The following is an 18,590-nucleotide window of genomic DNA, read 5'->3' as shown; positions in this document are numbered from 1 at the left end:
ACGAGTCTGAAGCTTTAGCCCTCGTCACGGCGGCAGACCCGAGCAGGCGTGTCCCAGCCGCCGCCGCGCCTCCTCACGCTTTCTCCATAGACGACGCCCCGTGTCCGTTGAGGCGGTTCGCCTCCTGCGAAGCGGCGCCCTCCTCCTCCCTGTCTCCCTGGGTGGAGCTGCAGCTGCTGCCCGGAGAGGCCCAGCCCTCCCGCTGGTGGAAGGCCTGGCACAGCGGCAGGTCAGTGCCGTCCCACTGACTGTAGCTTCGTAGAGCAGAAACCGGCAGGAGGCAAAGAATCAGCGCAGCACAGAAAGAGAGAAGCAGACGAGAGCGACGGGTCAGAATAAGCACATTCAACCAGAGGAGCCCGTAAAGCGGGACACGGGTGACAGGAAGCGTGGAGGTCGCGCAGAAGCTGCATCGGCAACGGGCAAAATTACGATTTCCAGATTTCAAGTTCGGCAGAAAGATGCAATTAGTTGCCGATGAGGAAAAAGCAAAGCGAGTGCAGCAAGGAGGGGAAGCGTGCTCCAAGCAGGACGGAGAAACACTTTAAAACTGTTCTCACAGGAAAACAAGACAAAGTGCTGCAGGGTTTTGTCTCTATTTTATTTCTGAAACCCCCCGGGAGCGAGTAAACAGCCGTCACAAACCGGTACACGTGTAGAACCGGGCGCTGTGTGCGGTGTCTGGTTACAGCCGAAGGACGGGTCATTTTAAAATGCCAAAGATCTCAGAGAACCGGAAACTCAGCGGCTTCAGGTTTAAGATAAAACACAAAACAATCAATCAGCCGTGACGCGCTATAAATATTAGATTAAGAAATCCAGATTCTCATCTAGTTTTATTTTATTTATTTGTCTCCACAGACTCCAAACTCTGAACACAAGTGCTTAAGACGAGTAGATCAGAACGAACTCTCGTTCATTGTAAACATTTTAGTTGTAAATGAACTTAAAGCAAAGACCTCATTTACGTATAATTCCTCTAAACCACACGTCTCTCCTATAAAAAGGTATTTATTAATACCCCTCTCAACCAAGTGGACACGGCAAACCAGGGGCAAAATCAAAACCCTGCAGAGGATCAGCGCCCGTGTTTTCCCTTCTGGATTATGAAGCGGGGTTCTCGCCTCGCGGCTTCCGTACAGGAGCTGCGTACGTTTACACGACCTGTATCCAGATGTACGCTTAGTGCTCAGGTTGATGACATATGGAGCAAAAGAAAAGCTAAAAGTCAAATTAAAGACACAAACAATGAGATAACCCAACAGGCGTCCCGATCTAAACCCTCTTTGGGTTCCACCTGTGAGGGGTGAAGGCGAGACAGTGCATGGTGGGATGGAGGGATGGAGGGGGGGGGGCAAGTACGAGCCTATTTGTACCTGGAGGAGTAATACTCTTCCTCGAGCTCGTACAGGTCGATGGCGATCTCGTCGCGCAGCGAGGTGAGCTTCTTGTCGCACTCCTCCTGCAGCGAGCGGAGCTGCTGGTTCTGGAGGCTGATGGCGTCGTTGACGGAGGGAAAGTCGTTCAGGATCAGGAACTGCTTCAGATCGGACACCAGCTTCATCAGAGACTCGCCGGCTCGAACCTTATAGGACGAGGAAATTCCCACATCTGGAATGGTTTCTTTTTATGCTACCTATGCTGAAGAAAGCGTAAACACGATCCAGAAACTAAATCCACTTCAGGATGTAATCGTCGCATCCTTGTGGCTCATCATTACATTTGATCCGTTTATAAGTGTTGAACAAATATTACAGGCAAACACGAACGATCATAAATCCGCGTTTGCGGAGTTTGTTGCGTGAACGCTGCACTCACGATGTTGGCTGCTCTGACGTGCATTTCGTAATGGTCCTGCTCTGCTTGGGTCGCTCGAGAAACCTGCGTCTCATCTTCTATCTGGAAAAAAGAAAATAATGTCGGAGTATTAAATGCGCATGACAGAGTCGCCGGACGAAGGGCGTTTATATCTGCGCACCTTCGCCGTCTTGATGATCTCTGTGAAGTTATCCAGGATGGACTTGATGTCGTCTTTCAGCCTCTTGTTGTAGTTCTGGAGCAGCATCTCCTTCCCTTGAGGGAGCGCTCTCTGCGTAGCCATCGGGGAGAGGACGCACAGCTCCGGCTACCTGCTGACGCCGAGTTAAAACGCAGACATTCGTTAAGTTTGGCGAGGTTTACGACTAGAAACAGTGAAAGCAGACATGAAATGTAGCTAGCATCTAGCGAAGGCGCGCGCCTTCACAGCAGAGCTAGCATGAAGCGAAGGCTCGAGCCTTCACAGCAGAGCTAGCATGAAGCGAAGGCTCGAGCCTTCACAGCAGAGCTAGCATCTAGCGAAGGCGCGCGCCTTCACAGCAGAGCTAGCATCTAGCGAAGGCGCGCGCCTTCACAGCAGAGCTAGCATGAAGCGAAGGCTCGAGCCTTCACAGCAGAGCTAGCATGAAGCGAAGGCTCGAGCCTTCACAGCAGAGCTAGCATGAAGCGAAGGCTCGAGCCTTCACAGCAGAGCTAGCATGAAGCGAAGGCTCGAGCCTTCACAGCAGAGCTAGCATGAAGCGAAGGCTCGAGCCTTCACAGCACAGCTAGCATCTAGCGAAGGCTCGAGCCTTCACAGCAGAGCTAGCATGAAGCGAAGGCTCGAGCCTTCACAGCACAGCTAGCATCTAGCGAAGGCTCGAGCCTTCACAGCAGAGCTAGCATCTAGCGAAGGCTCGAGCCTTCACAGCAGAGCTAGCATGAAGCGAAGGCTCGAGCATTCACAGCAGAGCTAGCATGAAGCGAAGGCTCGAGCCTTCACAGCAGAGCTAGCATGAAGCGAAGGCCCGAGCCTTCACAGCAGAGCTAGCATGAAGCGAAGGCTCGAGCCTTCATAGCAGAAACGAGAATCCAAAACGTCGACCAGACGTAGCTTTAATTTGCGTTACATCTGCATTTGTGTAAATGTATATTCTTACCGCGTAATTTGTAAAATAAAAACAATACATGAAGCGAGAACGACTATATTCTTTTTCTTCTGCTGCTGCTGCTCATCATTCTTCTTCAGGAGAATCAGCGGCAAACTTCCGGTCTCTACCGCCCTCTGGCGACGAATGACTGACATTTCATGTTTATGAAAGGCGAAATAGAAACAGTTTTGGGTCGCAGGAGCTCTACTCAAAAATGCAGTTAAAGTAAACCAATGGGATTTTTTCTAAACCCTCTTATTTTTAAGTCCAATTAAATGAATATTATAAACCGCAATCAGGCTGGTGCCAGCTGGAGACACCAATCAACCAGACAAGCTCGTTCCAAAGATGGGCTAACTTTCTATATCTCGTTGTTGACTACGCCTTGTTGGAAGAGATCTTTCTGGGACTCTCCTGGCTAACTTAAAATATAACACTGAATCAGTGACAATTTAACAGAAATTAACCGAAGTATTTAGAGTTATTCTGCAGTGTAATGATCAAAGTAATTCCAATATTGTAATATTACTGTAGCCTTCACGAGGCGGGCAAATTACATCGCCCTGTTGAGTAAATATAGGATTCAAAAACAGACCAATTGTGCCATCAAACTAAAGAAAGGCTTAAATAGAAATCCTTAAGTTCACAATTATGTGTCAATCAATAATGAAGAATGCAACAATTGTTTGAATACATTCATTTAATAGTTCTTTTAAACTCACTTTTCCAAGGCAGGCGGTGCAGCATAACAAGTATTGTGAGTGCTTTTCATCCAACATGTCAAATGCAAAGATTTAACAGTTGACAACTGTGTTACAATCAAACACAGTCTTAAGGAAGCCCGACTGTCGGCGACAATGTGCGACCTTCATGGAAGCAAGGCGGCGGAGAAAGCAAAAGTGAGCATAGCCCGACAACATGGTACACTTCAAAACGAAACAGGGGAATAAACAAATGGGAATACAGTATGTTGGATCTCTGACATGATGGGAACTAAAAAGCATTCTGATTTTAAATGTAAAAAAAAAAAAGTGCAAAGACAAAAATATTCCCAAATGATGGAAATAAATTCAAAATGGAACAGTGTCATTTATCACCAGTCAAGATCTCACAAACATGCCCGCTGGAGCCGCTAAGCATTAAGTGCCGTAGATATTTCTGCAACTGCAGGGAAGCATCGTCTAAGAGTTGCAGTGCAAGAAGATTGTTCCTTAGAGTCACAGTCGAAGAGCTGAATATCTTGGTGTGTTGAAGTACTGCACAAAGTCTCACGATTGTACACAAGTATTTGGTGGCGAATTCAAGTACGAGAAGTAAATGCAAAAAAAAGCTCTTTTTTTAAGAATGGCACAAAAGGCAAGAGTGATGCGTGTTGATCTGATGTGGAAGACAGAAAAATAAATGTCGGAACGAGAAGGGATTTCATCAGGCTAACATTTCCATAGCGTTCGTACAATAACATGGAACAAAAGCTTTTCATACATTCTGGAACAAAAGTTGCATTCAAGGCAATTAACGTTAATAAACGTCCATCATTGTGCAGCATCTGCTGCAACACAGCGAAACATGAAGACCCAAACGCTCCGATCTCACAAAGACCTCCCAGCGGCGCGTTGAGGATGGGACTCGAGCTGAACGCGTCCATTCCGAGCGCCGACCCGATGGAGGAGCGACGAGTAGTAGACGACTTTCACAGAAAAGCTCAGACGTGCAGGAAATCAAACTGATGCTGCAGACGTTCTACCGAAACTCCCTCACTTTGTGGCGTTTCAGTGCCGACGGGGGAAGTTGCTGAGGTAGGAAAAGGAAACGCCCCATCGACACGTTGTTTTTGCGTAGATGTAAACGGCAAAAGGAGTGAGAACTCAAAAGAGTGAAACGCTGCGACTGTGAATCCGAAGCAGATTCCCGTTTCCTCTCGGAGCATTCAAGTATCAAGACGGCGTTGCAGTAATCAAGTGGCGCCCGTTAATGAACCCGCGCATGCGGTCACGCCTTGAACGGTGTGCGCCATTCAGCGGCGCCGCCGCCCGGCCGCCCTGCTCAGGGCTTTTCTTGCGGGGCCTTGAGGTGAAAGGGCGCAGAGACGAAGGGGTCAACGGCGCTCGCTTCCGAGCTCCACGAGTAAAGCGGTCCGATGGGGACGGACGTCACGGCGACGTGCCGGCTCACGCTGGACACGACGCGATGCGCCTCCACCGGCCCCTCGAAGTGTCGGGAGTATTTGGCGAGGGCCTGCGGGCGGAACGGTTGCTGGGCAACCGCTCCCAAAACGACTCCGTCGGGAGTCGCCCCTTGAGCCGCAGCCGCGTGAGGAAACGCAGTCTTGGGCCGAGCTCCCGCCGCGTCCTTCCTCTTTCCGAACGGAGCCTGGGAAAACACGTCGAGCTGCCGCTGAGCCAAAGGCGCGGCGCGGGGAAACGGCGCGTTGGCGAACACGTCGCACGCGTCCTCGTGTCCGAGCCGAAAGGGGGCTTGTGAGAAAACGTCGCCGTCTGCTGGTGCACGCCGAGAGTGACTCTGAGTGGGCGTGCTCAGAGTGGGTTGATGGGCGGTGGCTGGCGGATGCGCCAGCGCCGCACCGGAGAGCGTTGATGAGCAAAGCGCCAGCTGGGGTCCCTCCTCTTCTTCATCATCATCATCATCATCATCCTCAGAATCCATCAGCAGAGGTCTGGAGCCGCTGCAGTCGTGAGCCGCTGTCTGACCCGCCACAGATTCCTCCTGCTGCTGCTCTTCCTCACGGGCCTCCTTCTCCTCTTCCTCATCGCTGGAGTGAACACACTCCTCACGTCTTTGCGTTTCCGCCTCCGGGGGTTCGTTCTCTCGCCCCTCGGCGAGCACGGAGTAGCCGTTATCCTCCCCTCGCATATCTGAATGAGAGGGGAGACGGAGAAAGGCCATCAGAGACGGACAGAGAGGTTCAGACAACGTAAACAGACTCCGCCCCTAATTTATCAGACCTCACGACACACGCTTTATGACCGACGGCTCACGAGAACGACCCAAACCAGCGCGGCTACGACACGTCTACGTAAGACAGACGGGACGAGCCAGCTCTACCAGCACAACATCCAATAACCTTGTTTCCACAAATTGAGGAGGGGGGGGGGGGGGGGGGTTAAGCGCTTTTGCTTCTAGTTAGAATTGATCGTTTGGAGGTAGAGAGTCGGGAAGAAGCCAGCATCTTTGTGGAAACGAGGATGGAGAGCCTTTAAGCAACAGCAGACAGGTTTGCACAGACGGGCAGAGGCCGATCAGTCTTACCTCAGCGGCGGCGGCGCCGGTAAACTGGCAGCTCGGAGGATGAAGTTAAATGCAGAAACTATTAGTTGTGTTGCTTTTTTTCCCCAGCCTGTCTCTACATGATTTCAGCGAAGCACGGTTCGTCTCACCGGCCGGCAGCGAGGCGGCTCCCTAAACACACAACTCAAGACCAGATCTAGACGCACAATTTAAGCCCGTTATTCTGTGCAACTCTTTTCCAACTCCAACAACGGAAAAAAAACGTTTCTGCTCAGAAGTCTGACGCCATATAAGCCCAACCGGCGTGTTTCAGGCAGCGACACACGCCGAGCCGGACGGCCGAGGAGAACACGGGGGCGTGAAGCGTTGGAGGATTGCATCGGTTGGTCCCAAAAAGCAGGAGAGAGTTTGGAAAGAAAGACAAGTAGATTTCTGTTAAGATCAGTGTTTATAAATAAGGCTCCTGGCGGCGGCTCGCATCGTCAGGGTTCACTAATCAATTAAAATCCAAAACGCTTCATTTACCGTCACGAATGTCAAAACACAAAATCATTTCGAATTATCTTAGGAAGTGGAACCAATAAAACATGAAACATTTTAATTGAAAAACCACCGAAGCGGTCCATCCATTTGTTTTATTAAATCACGAGGCCACCACATTTGATCTTGATCGACTGATGGGATGAAGAGGAGGAGGAGGAGAAAGCAAATAATGCAAGGGTGACATTGAAAACAGAAACTAGCCGGAGGCTGGAGATGAAAGGAGAGAAGAGACGTCGTCGACACTTCAGCAGATTCTTACACACATTTATTTGATCTGTAGATTATTAGAAGTTTCATGATGGAACCCAGTTCATACATTCTAGAGCACTATCAGCAAGAGTCACATTTATTCATACCATGCGGATAAAACGCCTTTAAATATCACACACACACACACACACACACACACACACACACACACTTTCACCAGCAAAGATGAGGAAAATAAGGGATGCTATGTACCGGTACACGTAAAGGTTTTCTACGAGCGTCTCCTTCCGTTAAAGCCACGTTAGCGATGTGACAGATCAACGCTCTCGGAGGGGAGATGGATTTAGACCGAGCGGAGGAAGAATCTATCGACGGGACCGTATCTACGCTCGACTCTAAAACTAAAACCCTGCTCGCCTTCGCCGTCCTGAGGGATGCACCGATACCCACATGATAAAATCACTTCACTGTAACCAATCCCACCTCGAGACGCACCTCAACCGTCAGCCGAGACAGGAAGAGGAGGAACGGCAGCCGGGAGGAAACATTTAGCAGCTCCTTTGATAAAAGCGATTTGATCAAAGGCTTGATGAGTCAGCCGTTTCTAACGCTAGCTGCATGCTAACAGCTTTTACCAACTTCGCACTGGACGTCCAGGAGCAGTTTGATGCTCTTTGAATATAAATTCCAAAATGGCCAACATTACCGACAGAACTAGCAAAGCTGCCCGACTCCAGGAAGAAGCACATCAGCCGCCTCCTCTTGGAGCAGCCTGATCCGCTGATATCTGGAGTCGGCTCGGCGTCTCAGCAGACGGGACACGAACCCAGCCAGTCAGAGCGCAGCATCGGTGCATCCCCAGGCCGTGGAACGTTTCAAATTAAAAACATTTCAATGCAGACACACAGGTCCTTTGCAGCGGGGCCGCCATTCGACCAGCCTCTCTTTAGTCACACAAACCAGCCCGCCTGAAATAAAGCTCCAACCCTGATTGATGCAGGCGTGAGGAAGACCATGATGCGGTTGGGACAGAAGCAGATGATATGCGCAGGCGGTCATGAGGAGGTTGTCGTTTTTAAACCAGCGGGCGATATGAATTATGAAAGCAGCTCATCAGGCAGCTACGGATGGAGCTCAGGCCCAAGAGGCACAATGACAGAAGGGTTCCACTGACCCGGGGTCCTTTGTTTCACTTCATAAGGTGCTACATTTACTGCCCCCCCCCCCCCTCGACCTCTCCAAACCCCTCTAGAGGTCGATGAGCTGATCCACCAGCAGAAGGGAACGGGCCAAGTTGGGGATGCCGGACTCTGAACTGCCACTGTTGCTGCGCGAGTGACCACCTGAAACATGCCAGAAAGAGAGAGAGAGAGAGAGAGAGATGGACATGGAAGGACAGAAGGGGAAGCAAAGGAATAAGTCGTATTAACAGAGGTGGAGTGGAGAAATGAAGAGTGAAGACGTTCATGAGGATGAAGAGAAGACGATGGCAGAGCAGAGCGATGTGTGAACAGGGGCAGAAAGAGACAAGCAGAGAGTGAGCCGCGGTCATTTCTATATAGCTGCATCATTACGGGGTGGGGGGGCATGATGGGAAGCCATTCTCACACAGGAAGACTTCAGGTAAACTACAAAGAGCCCGCGTGGAGGAGGATGGATGGCAGACAAAGAGATGAGCATGATGAGCGCTTGATGCACCAACGTGTCAAACACACCCAGACAAGCCTTCTCACGCCAGCGGGCACAGGATGCAGCTACGGTGCGTGTCGGGGGCAATAGCCGGGGCTTCAGCAGGTGTCAGCGCTCACCTCTGGATTCTAGCCTTACCTTGATTAGAGTTTTTGGAGACGAGCACAGGAATAGGGTCAAACTCGTCGCCATTGGCTCTCTCCCCACACGACAGGAGCAAAGCAGAGTCTGCGGTGAAGGAAGAGGGAGCGTTTACAGCGATCACAAGCCACGCATTTCAGCTCGCTTCTGCAAACGAGGGGGGGGCCGAAGACGCCGTCAGCGAGTATTACTGTTTCCCCGCGTGAGTGAGCCCTCCTGTTTTAGGAAGGATCTGCAGTCAGGGATGCTTTCCCTGGCCAAAACACCCGGAAGATGCTAGCTAGGCTAACTGGGGGGGGGGGTCTTACCAGGAGCTGTCTGACCAGATGGAAGTTCCTCCAGACAGGACACAGAGCTGGAGCCCGGGGGAGCAGAGGAGGAGCAGAAAGGGAGAGCAGAACCAGACTGCTTTCCACAAGGAGGGTGAGATAAAAGATCGCAATCCAGCAGAGAGTCCTCAGCAGAGAGAGCGTCTAAAAAAAACGGAGGCAGCAAAGCCAGAAGGACAAGACGTCACAGGAGGAAGTAACCGCTTGCAAAGAGAGCTGCTTGTTTGACCCAAAAAGGGAGGCACGCCATGAAACCGCAGCAACATCGATGATCATCTGATGCGTTCCGTAGTCAATATCGATCATTAGAAAGAAGCTTCCACTCGTTAGCGCTCGTCTCCAGCAGCAACAAACACGACCGGCAGACCGTCACGAGCTGCAGCGTTAAACGTCAACCAGCAGCTCACAAACCCGGCGGCCACCGTAAAGAGTGGAGTCAGGTCAACGTTTCCTGCACTCCGGTCCGGGACGCTAACCTGGCAAGCCGACGGGGATGAGCTCTGGTGGGCCTGAATGTCTCTGGGCCTGGGGGGCTTCCAAACCAGGAATTAGGGAATCCACACACATCTCCGCCTTCACTACAAGGAGACAGCAAGGGGGGAAAAAAAAACTTAGATTCAAAAGGCATCATTAGTACGTTTAAAAGAAAACAGATTTAGTAGGGACAAAAGGTTCCCCCCGTCTTTAGTCAGTCCCCCACGGCGTCTCGTTCTGACCGTATGAGTGAAAGAGAAGGAGGGAGGCGCGGCAGAGACATGCAGAGCTGATGGAGAGGAGGAGGAGGAGGAGGAGGAAGAATGGGACAAACGTTGTTTGTTAGTTTATTGTTTTCCGTCCGCCACAGACGGACAAGTCCAAGACCAATAAGTCGAGAGACATCTCATGCAATCAGACAAACCTCGACCGGTAGAAAACATGGCCGCCCTGCTCCCACTTCCAGTCAACTTTTCCTTATACAACAGAAGCCACAGCACTCGGGATGCCACGACTCGCTGGCACATGCCAAACCACTCCGCTTCCCGCTGCACCAGGAGACTCAATTTTACATTGTCCTTAAACTCATGCACCTCTTTTATTGCAAATAATTAGAGCTCTGGTTAAGGTGTAATACAGCCCATGCATGAAAACAACACACGACTTTGTTTACTTCCGTTTATACTTACAGCAAACTGCTATGGGGCAAAATGGGGGGGGGGGCTTAGGCAAGGAATGTGTTGGCTCAGAAAATGGCACAGCAGATGTGACCTTTTGCCCCCTTCACTACAGGAAAGAGGTCGACACTGATTAAATGCTTTTTAGAAACCCTAAATGTCAAAAAGGTAATTCTTCTAGCGATCCATCCTGAATGCTCTGCAGTTTTTTTAAAACTTTATTCCAACATTGATTTGGTGGGATGTTTGTTTGTGTGCATCAACTCGGGCGATCGGTAGAGTGCCAAAGAGACAACTTAAGCTGGGTGGAGGAGATTAACTACATCCTGATTGTGTAATAGCCTAAACGTCTCCATCCTCTCGGCGCAGGCCTTAAACAGAAACTACGCGACGGACGCAACTCCGTTAACGAACACGCATGAAGGCGGAACGCAAGCGGCGACGACGCAGAAGGGCGGCTCGCTCGACTTTCGCTTGTTCTTAGCGCTGTGGCCAAGAAGGTTCCCGCAATCCAATTAAAGAAGAATTTATTCTTAAGGTTGCCAGGCAACGGGCACAGATCTGCAAATGAGATGTGACGTAGCTATTCATCGAAGCCGACAAGGAGCCACTGTGAGGCTGCTCGCTATGGCAACAAGATAAGACCACGTACGAATCCGAACGACGCAGCGAGCACTCATTAACCGACCTCTGGGGAGCGCGATAACCGGGAAACGTCTACGGCAAATAAAAACATGACTCACGAGCCCCGAGAAGATATTTACTCAGGCGCCTAAGCCCCGAGAGGATCACAGCGACGCGGGTCGTTCCGGGTTTAATTACCTGTGGTGTCAGAGAGGGCGTTAAAAGGGTCCGGGACGGTCGGCGCCGCTGAACCCGAACTCACGACTGCAGATCTTTCAGCTTAATATTTCACAGCAAATGAAGACGGAACAGAACAAAAGAGGGAAAAATGAGAGGATGCCAACAGAAGAAGGGAAAGGGCGGGGCCATAAACGCACTTTAATCGACACAGTCGTGCAAAAATCAAACGCTTCCATGTTGATACGGAGATAAATGCCCTCTTAATAACTGAGGTATCCCTTAAGGAGAGGTACTCGGCACCGTCTCACCTGGAAAAGCACCGAGTCCCGCGAGGAGACCCTCACCGGCGCCTGCGCTCGTCTCTCCGGGTGCAGCAGCTTTACACAGAGAGAAACAGTCGATTCGTTTCATACGACAGATGCGTTTGTGAAACACGCCGCGAGCACAAGCAGAGCTTACTCTCGGCTAGCTTCGCAAAGTCTTTATTGAGCAGCTCCTCTGCCGTCAGCTTAGAGAAGTTATCGTCACCGAAGGGGTTCCAGCTGGGCTGAGCGCCGGGCGCAGTCAGAGCGACTTGGGCGTCGCCGTCGCCGTCGCCGTCGGCTGGACGATACACGCTTTGCTGGGATGAATAGGGCGACCCGGAAGGCGTGGCGCTGGCTGATCTGCAGGAGGCAGGAGTGAAAATAAAAACCAGGATGAGAGTTAAGAGTACGGACACTGGCCCCACGGATGTATGCAAATACGGGCGAGAGAACAGGGCTGCTCAGAGACTGAAGGGAGTGATTATTCTGGGATGTTAAAGGCTTGTTTATCCTCCTTTGGGGGGGGGGTTCTGTCGTATGAATGGACAGGAGCTCCTCTCAGCTCGCTGACGGCCATGAAAGAACAAGTTCATCCCGCTCACTTGGACTTGTTGAGGCCGGCCTCGGCTGCGGCCGCCTGGAGCAGCAGGGTGGACCTGCTGGCCGGGACCCCGAACACGGCGCTGGGAGTGACATCGCTCAGGATGCGCCGGTGGCCGCTTTTAGGGGCCGTCTTTGGCGACGAGGGGGGCGTCAATAAGCCGACTTTATGTATCCTTTGACCCGCTGCCTGTGAGGAGAATTTTAAAGGAAGATAGAGAGGAAGACATGAGGGGAAAGATCATCAAATCAGACTCCAGCAGCAAACTTCACTGCAGAGAACCTCGGAAAGAGACGATTTAAAAAATAATAAATCTGAAAAGGGAAGAAAGCATCAGTATCAGAATTAGACACAGCTCAGGAATGTAGAGAATGGTAATTCAAAGCTTGAAAAGGTCAAATAAAAAGAATAAACTTGAGCATGACGATAAAAAAAAGACTTGATAATTGAAAGAAGCAGCTGAGCAAGCAACACGAAATGACGTTAATCATGTAAAACAGTATTTGAAGCTACTCCAAGATTCACACGGTGTGATTTAACACGTTCCATCGGCGCATCCCTGCCTCCTCTGTGCCCAGGAAAAGAAACAGCAGGAATTCTGACGTGATCGGTTAGAAACAAGCTGGCAATCAACCCTTAAAGTCTTAAAGAGCAGCAGGAGGACTGGAGGAGGACATTACCGCGACCTCTGGGTCAAATGCTGGACCGACAACGGCAGACTCAAGGATGGGGGTCAGATGAGAGGCTGTGGTTTCATGAACGGGGGCTACATGCTGCTGCTGCTGCAGGGTAACGACGGGAGCAACAGGCTTGGCTTCGGTCTGCAGCCGGGTCGATGCCTGAGATGCTGTTTGCTGCTGCTGTGGGTGGAGGAGGAGACGCTGTACCGGCCGACGTCACACAGGAAACCAGAGGAGCGTGAGGAAGGCCGAGGACACCGCGCTTTATAAAGGCACTCCTATTATCGTTTACTCAGCGCCATGAATGGAAAGTGTGAAAGCCTCTGGTGAGTGAAGGTGAGGACCGAAGGTGGCTCCTCCTCCCTACCTGCTGCAGGCTCAGGAACGGCGAGGCCTGCTGCCGTTTCATGAGGAGCTGCTGATGCTGGGGCGTAGCCTGTGGCTGCACGTTGGTGCTCGGAGCTGGCTGGGGGGCATTCTGCGCAGCCGGAGCCTGCTGAGCCGATTGGACGGCTGCTGCAGCTGGAGGCGGGACGTTGATGCCGACGCCTGGAAAAGAGGAGAAATAGCAGGATGTGAAACGGATGGAGCCATCGTTTATCTCGGCATCGTCATCTTTTGGGAAGCAGTTATAATCAAAGGCTATTCATTTGTGCATTCATTTATTATTTTTAGCAACAAATGAGTATTTTAGAATTTCATAAAACACACGAGCTGCTAACCCCAACGCTAACCCAGAAACATGTCAGAGACTTGAATCACATTCGGTGTGACCACAGAGAGGCGTTTATACCAATGCCCTGCGGCGCTCCAGCAGCCACAGTGGGTCTCTTCCGTGGGGTAAGAGCTGGCTGGATGGGCAGAATGCCGGATATCGGTTGGGGCTGAGCTTGGCCAGCCTTTGGTCTTTGCCGAGGAGCAATTGAGGTTTCTGTGGTGGGAATGGGGTTCGTAAGCCTGCAGGAGGAAACAAGACGAGACTTTGAATGGAGACGCTTCTTACAGGAACGCTCAAACGCTTTGCTTTTTACTCACCGGGCTTTGGTTTGACTTTTTTTGGCGACAGCCTCACTAGTTCTGACAGGCTCGGGAAGTTTTGCAGGAATAGATGAATTCTAATAAAATAGATCAAAATAAGGGTCATTGGGGAATTAAAAAAAAACATTTTCAGCATCACAACATGCAACTGGTTTTTAGCTTCCATCTATAAATCACTGGTCGTCACATTAATACTTTGAAGAGGTTAGAATATCCTCTCCAGTATCAGTGTGTGCGACATCATTTCATTTAAAAAGGCAACAAGACACCTGAAACCGGTGAACAAGAGGAGCACGAATAGGCCTAAAAAAAGGAGGCGATCCTGCAGCCCATTCCCTCCTCCATTTCCATTTTGACTTACGTGTACATTTGGGACTGGACACTCTCGCCGAGACAGTTTAAAGGCCAAATAGGATATTTGGTAGATGTCTGGTCGCATATCTGGGTCAGGTTCCAACATGTATCCTGAGTAATCAATGAGAAAAAACACGTTTAACAGGTGGACGTGTGAAAAATGACATTCAAACTCACAGCGAATGCTCAAACAGGGTCCAACATGTGCGTGGGGCAGACGGTGACTCACTAATGAGACAGTGCATGTCCTGGGAATAACGGGAATTGTCTGGGATGGTGAAACTTCCATCGCAGATAGCAACTTGGCTCTCCCCGAAAGGAAGCGTGAAGTAGCACAACTTGTAGAGCAGACAGCCCAAGGCCTGTGCGGGAAAGAGTATCAATACACTTATTGGAAGCGTGTCGACACGACTGAAATCATGATACCGCCCTGTGGCGTCCGACACGGTCCTCCCCACCCAAATGTCCGCCTTCGTTGTGATGATCGTTCCACCGTAGAGGTTGACCATCTCTGGAGCGCGATATGACAGAGTGGTGTACCTGTTTGTAGAGCAAGCCAATCAGCTTCTGCCCTTCATCAAGCGAACGACGAGGCAGCCAAACGCTCAGGAACTCACTTCTTAATTTCCTCCTCCACGACTTGCACCCCTTCTGTCTGAGGGTTTTGGAAGCGGTTAGTGGCACTTCCAAAATCGCAGAGCACGTAGTGTCCCCGGTCGTGCAGGAGAATATTTTCCACCTGCGGAAGGAGGACAAGGTCAGACCCGTCAACGCTGCCGGGTGAACGGCACGACGCCGGCGAGCGCCTACGCTGGCGATCGGACTCGCCTTGAGATCTCGGTGGACGATTGGACTCTTGCACTGGTGGAGACGAGCGACCGCCTCGCATGTGTCGCAAAATATCTGCAACACCTCGGCTTCGCTGAAGCCCGTCTGTAATCGCTGGTTCATTAGGTTAACCACCTGTCCACCTGCATGCGACAGACACGCCCACAAAGCAGCCGCAATTCAGAACAATCATTCTATAAATAGGGCCACTCAGTTAAGCACCAGCTGGGATAAAGGTTCTATCGACCACGACAGCCATCCATCCATCCATCGATCATTTGCCTTTGAACAGAGCAGGACGCGGCGAGGAGCCGAGGGCAATGGAGCTTTGAGTTCAACAGGGGGTGGGGGCGGGGGCGGGGCGAGCAAATTCACCTCTACAGAAGTCCATTAAGATTAGAACTTCCCACACGTCGCCAGCTCCGACTGCAGCAACGCTGGAGTCCAGGAAGCCGACGATGTTTTTGCTGCCCACGAGGTCCCTCTGTGTGAACAAACACAAAGAAAACAACAATCAGAAAACATCGAAATACAGAGATCATAGATTTTACAAACTCAAGCTTCATAAACTACAAAATACACCCATGTGTGGAACAGCCGAGTATTATTATTATTTTATCTCTAGATGCAGATTCTCCACCAAAAACCTGGAAGTAATGAAGATAAGCATCAGGCTTCGGTAACGTCACCCAGGATGTGACTCGTTACTCACAGTAAGGGCCTGGAAGGGGGGTGGGGGGGCGGGTGGGGGCTTAATTACCATTCACTCTGTATTGTCCAACTCACCATAATCTGTATCTCAAGTTTGCAGACTTGCAGGTCATGTTCATCGTTGACATACATCCTTTTTAGCGCACAACGAACGCCCTGATGAGTCCGCACCAGAAACACGATGGCAAAGCCTCCTGCGAGGGTGACGAGACGCAGAAACGGAGAGACAGAAGACAACAAGACAGAAGACAGCGATACAGGATAGAGGAAGCGAGACGATTCGTCACATCACCTTCAGTCAGAGATGCTGACAAGCAGAAACCCGAGACGGCTGTATCCATCCAAAGGGACTCATTTCTGATATGAATAGATGTACCCAAGGCAACAGACTGTGACGAAGCATTTTTCACCTATGACATCACACATGACTCATTGCTCCCATGACTTAGCGGCAGGGTTGGGTCGCCACAATATCACGGATGGCATCGACTGTAAACTCAAGCCTGGAAATTTCACAACGAAGCGCAACTATCCGGACTGTCGTCTGCAATCAGAGTCGACGGCGTGAACAAATCCCTCCAATAGCCACTGCCTCACGACGCGACCGGCGACTGGGATACTCCACTGCAGCCACAAACACAAAAATACACCTTCGGCACTACTATGAAAAGGGGATTGCCTAATCTGCCTGAACTAAACACAGTGATGATTAGCGCATCGTTACTAGCATGTACTTTTAGACTTGAAGCTACTTAAGTGTTTGTGACCGATTGCTTTGTCTGTGTAGTGGGACGAGTATTTATTTCAGCTTGAGGCAAGGATGACGACAAATAAAGTAAACAGGAGAATAAAGCACCATTTTAAATAGGAGCCACCAGGTAAGAACGAAAGTGAGAGTCCAGAATAAATCCAAACGCATCTGAATAAACAGTCCCGGCGATGCTGATGTGGAGTCGCTCCCCAAGAACTAATGTTTTACTATAAAATGATAAAAAACAAACAACCTACTGTACAGCATATTATTACTAACAGAACAAATTCCATGGACCGTGCACTGTAGGACTTAAGTTTGATGTCCAACTAGCTTTTCATGCAGCCATGATGGGCCCGTCTATATACCACTGATGAATTAATCAGCCTTCTTCCATTTATTATTCACAAGCAGGCACTCTTCGCTAACAGAGCACGGCACTCATTGCCGACTGCCTTGAAATTACCACCGTAAACCTCTATTGTTTAACTGTGACTAACTGAAGATGGTCTCCCTGAAAAGTTACAATCAGTTTCCAAAGAAATGTTTACCATCTTTAAATTCAATGACTTTGATTCACTTAGAACAAGCCGTTCAAAGTCGTTTTAATTTTGACAAGTGCAGGATCTTCATTATGCATTTGGATAAACATCAAAATACTTTTAAAACAACAACACTTCATAAATCTACACTTGTGATGTTGTCACTCCCTCTGTAAAGAAAGACAGATGACTCAGCACGCCATTGATCTCTCACAACACAAGAGAAAATCCAGTTACACAATGTTCCTTCAAAGAGCGCAGACGATTGCATGATGCATGTCCAGCATAGATCGGTTATGGGTTACTAGCATTGATCAGCCCACAGATACATACACACTAGAGGTGGGTCATGCACCCCCCCACCCCCCCACCGTCACCCCTCAAACAGGCTCGGGTTCTGTTCATCCCCCCAGTAATGGAACAGTAACGGGCTTGTGGATCTACTTATTTGCATTTTAATTCACACAACAGTTTAAGACACAGAACTCACCTTCTGCAACTATTTCGTCGACGGTCACTTGATACCGTCCGACGGCGAAAACCCTCCCGATGAAGCCGTCAAGGCTGCCGGAACCAGAGCCCCCTCCACCGACTCCGGAGGAGCCAGGCCCGGCGCTCACCAACTCCCGACGAGAATCAAAAAATTTCTTCATTTCCCAAGTTCATGAAAACAATAAAGTCCAAAATGTATCAGTGTCGTAACACCAGTTACGGCGGAGTGCTGTCGGTTCACTGTTGTCCGAGGCGCTGGTGCTGACCCTTTAGCAGCTTCCCAATAGTCGCAATTGAATGAAATCAGCCTGCTAGCTTAGATGCTAGCTACCTGAAAATACTCCAATGGGGGTTCCACGGTCTTCGGTCAACACACATTCCGAGCAGCAAGCGGAGTGAAATGTTGTTGATAAAATAATAGCACAGAGTATAAGGTTCCGGGGGGGGTAGAAGCCACTTTCCGCTCCGAACCGAGAGTCGCACCGGCTAAACTAGCCAGTCCATAAACTAGTTAGCCGTTAGCCCACCTAGCTTAACACGGCGCTAGGTGCGGCGGTGACAGCTGTCAGTCGAACGGCAGGCAACCAGGGACGCCCTTAGTGTCCAGTGCAGCTTGTTACACCTCTCCGCCGGCTTTACTCACCCGGAATGCCGCTTAGTCAACCGGCAACTCTACTCGTCTCTTCTAAAGCTAACGCGAAAGACCTCCCCTGCATCTCGGCGTCCAGCCGGCCGAACGAAAGCAGGTCATCTAACTCGGTGACAGGGCGAACCTAGCTAAAAATATTAGAAGACGTAGCTCAGGTAAGGCTATCACTGAACACAAGTGTCATAGAATAACTATAAATATTGACAACCGTCAAAGCTAATGGATCCTCAAATATTTGCCACGATCTCCAGTTTTGATACTGCGCTTGTTCACATTTTGACGATTTGCTTTTCTTTATCTTTATTTGTTGTTGTTTTTTCTTAATGTTAAAAGGTGGTAGAAAACAGAAAATTCTAGAAATACCACAGTTCAGGATTGTTTAATTAAAATAAGTCCGTTAAAATTATGATAATTAATTAATATGTTTAAAGAAATAATAGATTTCACTTCAGGATACTTTTTGAAATCGACGAGACGCTTGGCCGCCTCTGTGTGACATGTAAGTATTTCCCCTACAGGGGTCGCTGTTGCACCACTAAATAAATGTGGCGACCCTTCCTTCACCGTTCATTCGCTTA

The 18,590-nt window shown here is 49.9% G+C and overlaps 2 protein-coding genes across 5 annotated transcripts; both read right to left on the bottom strand.

Moving 5' to 3' along the window:
- Positions 1–18: 18 nt before the first annotated feature.
- Positions 19–3,068, bottom strand: med22 (mediator complex subunit 22). Of its 4 annotated transcripts, none has more exons than XM_068760961.1 (5): positions 2,958–3,056; positions 1,979–2,129; positions 1,819–1,899; positions 1,377–1,585; positions 19–254 (listed from the first exon to the last, which is right to left on the bottom strand). In XM_068760961.1, exons 2-5 carry the CDS (start codon positions 2,099–2,101, stop codon positions 74–76), a joined length of 594 nt encoding a protein of 197 aa, XP_068617062.1. In that variant the 5' UTR covers positions 2,102–2,129; positions 2,958–3,056; the 3' UTR covers positions 19–73. The 4 variants fall into 4 exon arrangements, with proteins under 4 accessions (XP_068617062.1, XP_068617063.1, XP_068617061.1 ...); XM_068760962.1 differs by having other exon boundaries at positions 19–248; XM_068760960.1 differs by lacking the exon at positions 19–254 and adding an exon at positions 407–1,164 and having other exon boundaries at positions 1,979–2,132; positions 2,958–3,068.
- Positions 3,069–3,639: 571 nt separating this feature from the next.
- aak1a (AP2 associated kinase 1a) lies at positions 3,640–17,524 on the bottom strand. Its single transcript, XM_068760971.1, has 19 exons — positions 17,362–17,524; positions 15,654–15,772; positions 15,243–15,351; positions 14,868–15,010; positions 14,657–14,778; positions 14,498–14,579; positions 14,269–14,401; positions 14,047–14,150; positions 13,683–13,762; positions 13,441–13,604; positions 13,015–13,196; positions 12,654–12,827; positions 11,969–12,156; positions 11,521–11,726; positions 11,370–11,438; positions 9,583–9,684; positions 9,086–9,250; positions 8,775–8,864; positions 3,640–5,821 (listed from the first exon to the last, which is right to left on the bottom strand). Exons 1-19 carry the CDS (start codon positions 17,522–17,524, stop codon positions 4,992–4,994), a joined length of 3,225 nt encoding a protein of 1,074 aa, XP_068617072.1. The 3' UTR covers positions 3,640–4,991.
- Positions 17,525–18,590: the final 1,066 nt, after the last annotated feature.

The sequence above is a fragment of the Brachionichthys hirsutus genome, chromosome 4, assembly GCF_040956055.1.
Source record: "Brachionichthys hirsutus isolate HB-005 chromosome 4, CSIRO-AGI_Bhir_v1, whole genome shotgun sequence".
Taxonomy (NCBI): domain Eukaryota; kingdom Metazoa; phylum Chordata; class Actinopteri; order Lophiiformes; family Brachionichthyidae; genus Brachionichthys; species Brachionichthys hirsutus.
This window is presented reverse-complemented; position numbering and strand designations above follow the sequence as displayed.

Excerpts from the sequence above, each read along its gene's own strand:
- med22 (XM_068760960.1), bottom strand. The coding sequence starts at position 2,101 with ATGGCTACGCAGAGAGCGCTCCCTCAAGGGAAGGAGATGCTGCTCCAG. Across the intron at positions 1,586-1,818 it reads ACGTCAGAGCAGCCAACATC|GTTCGAGCCGGCGAGTCTCT; the intron begins GTGAGTGCAGCG and ends TCGTCCTATAAG. Across the intron at positions 1,165-1,376 it reads GAAGAGTATTACTCCTCCAG|GTCGTGTAAACGTACGCAGC; the intron begins GTACAAATAGGC and ends ATCTGGATACAG.
- aak1a (XM_068760971.1), bottom strand. The coding sequence starts at position 17,524 with ATGAAGAAATTTTTTGATTCTCGTCGGGAGTTGGTGAGCGCCGGGCCT. Across the intron at positions 13,763-14,046 it reads GTCCAGTCCCAAATGTACAC|AATTCATCTATTCCTGCAAA; the intron begins GTAAGTCAAAAT and ends CTATTTTATTAG. Across the intron at positions 9,251-9,582 it reads CATCCCCGTCGGCTTGCCAG|ACGCTCTCTCTGCTGAGGAC; the intron begins GTTAGCGTCCCG and ends CGTTTTTTTTAG.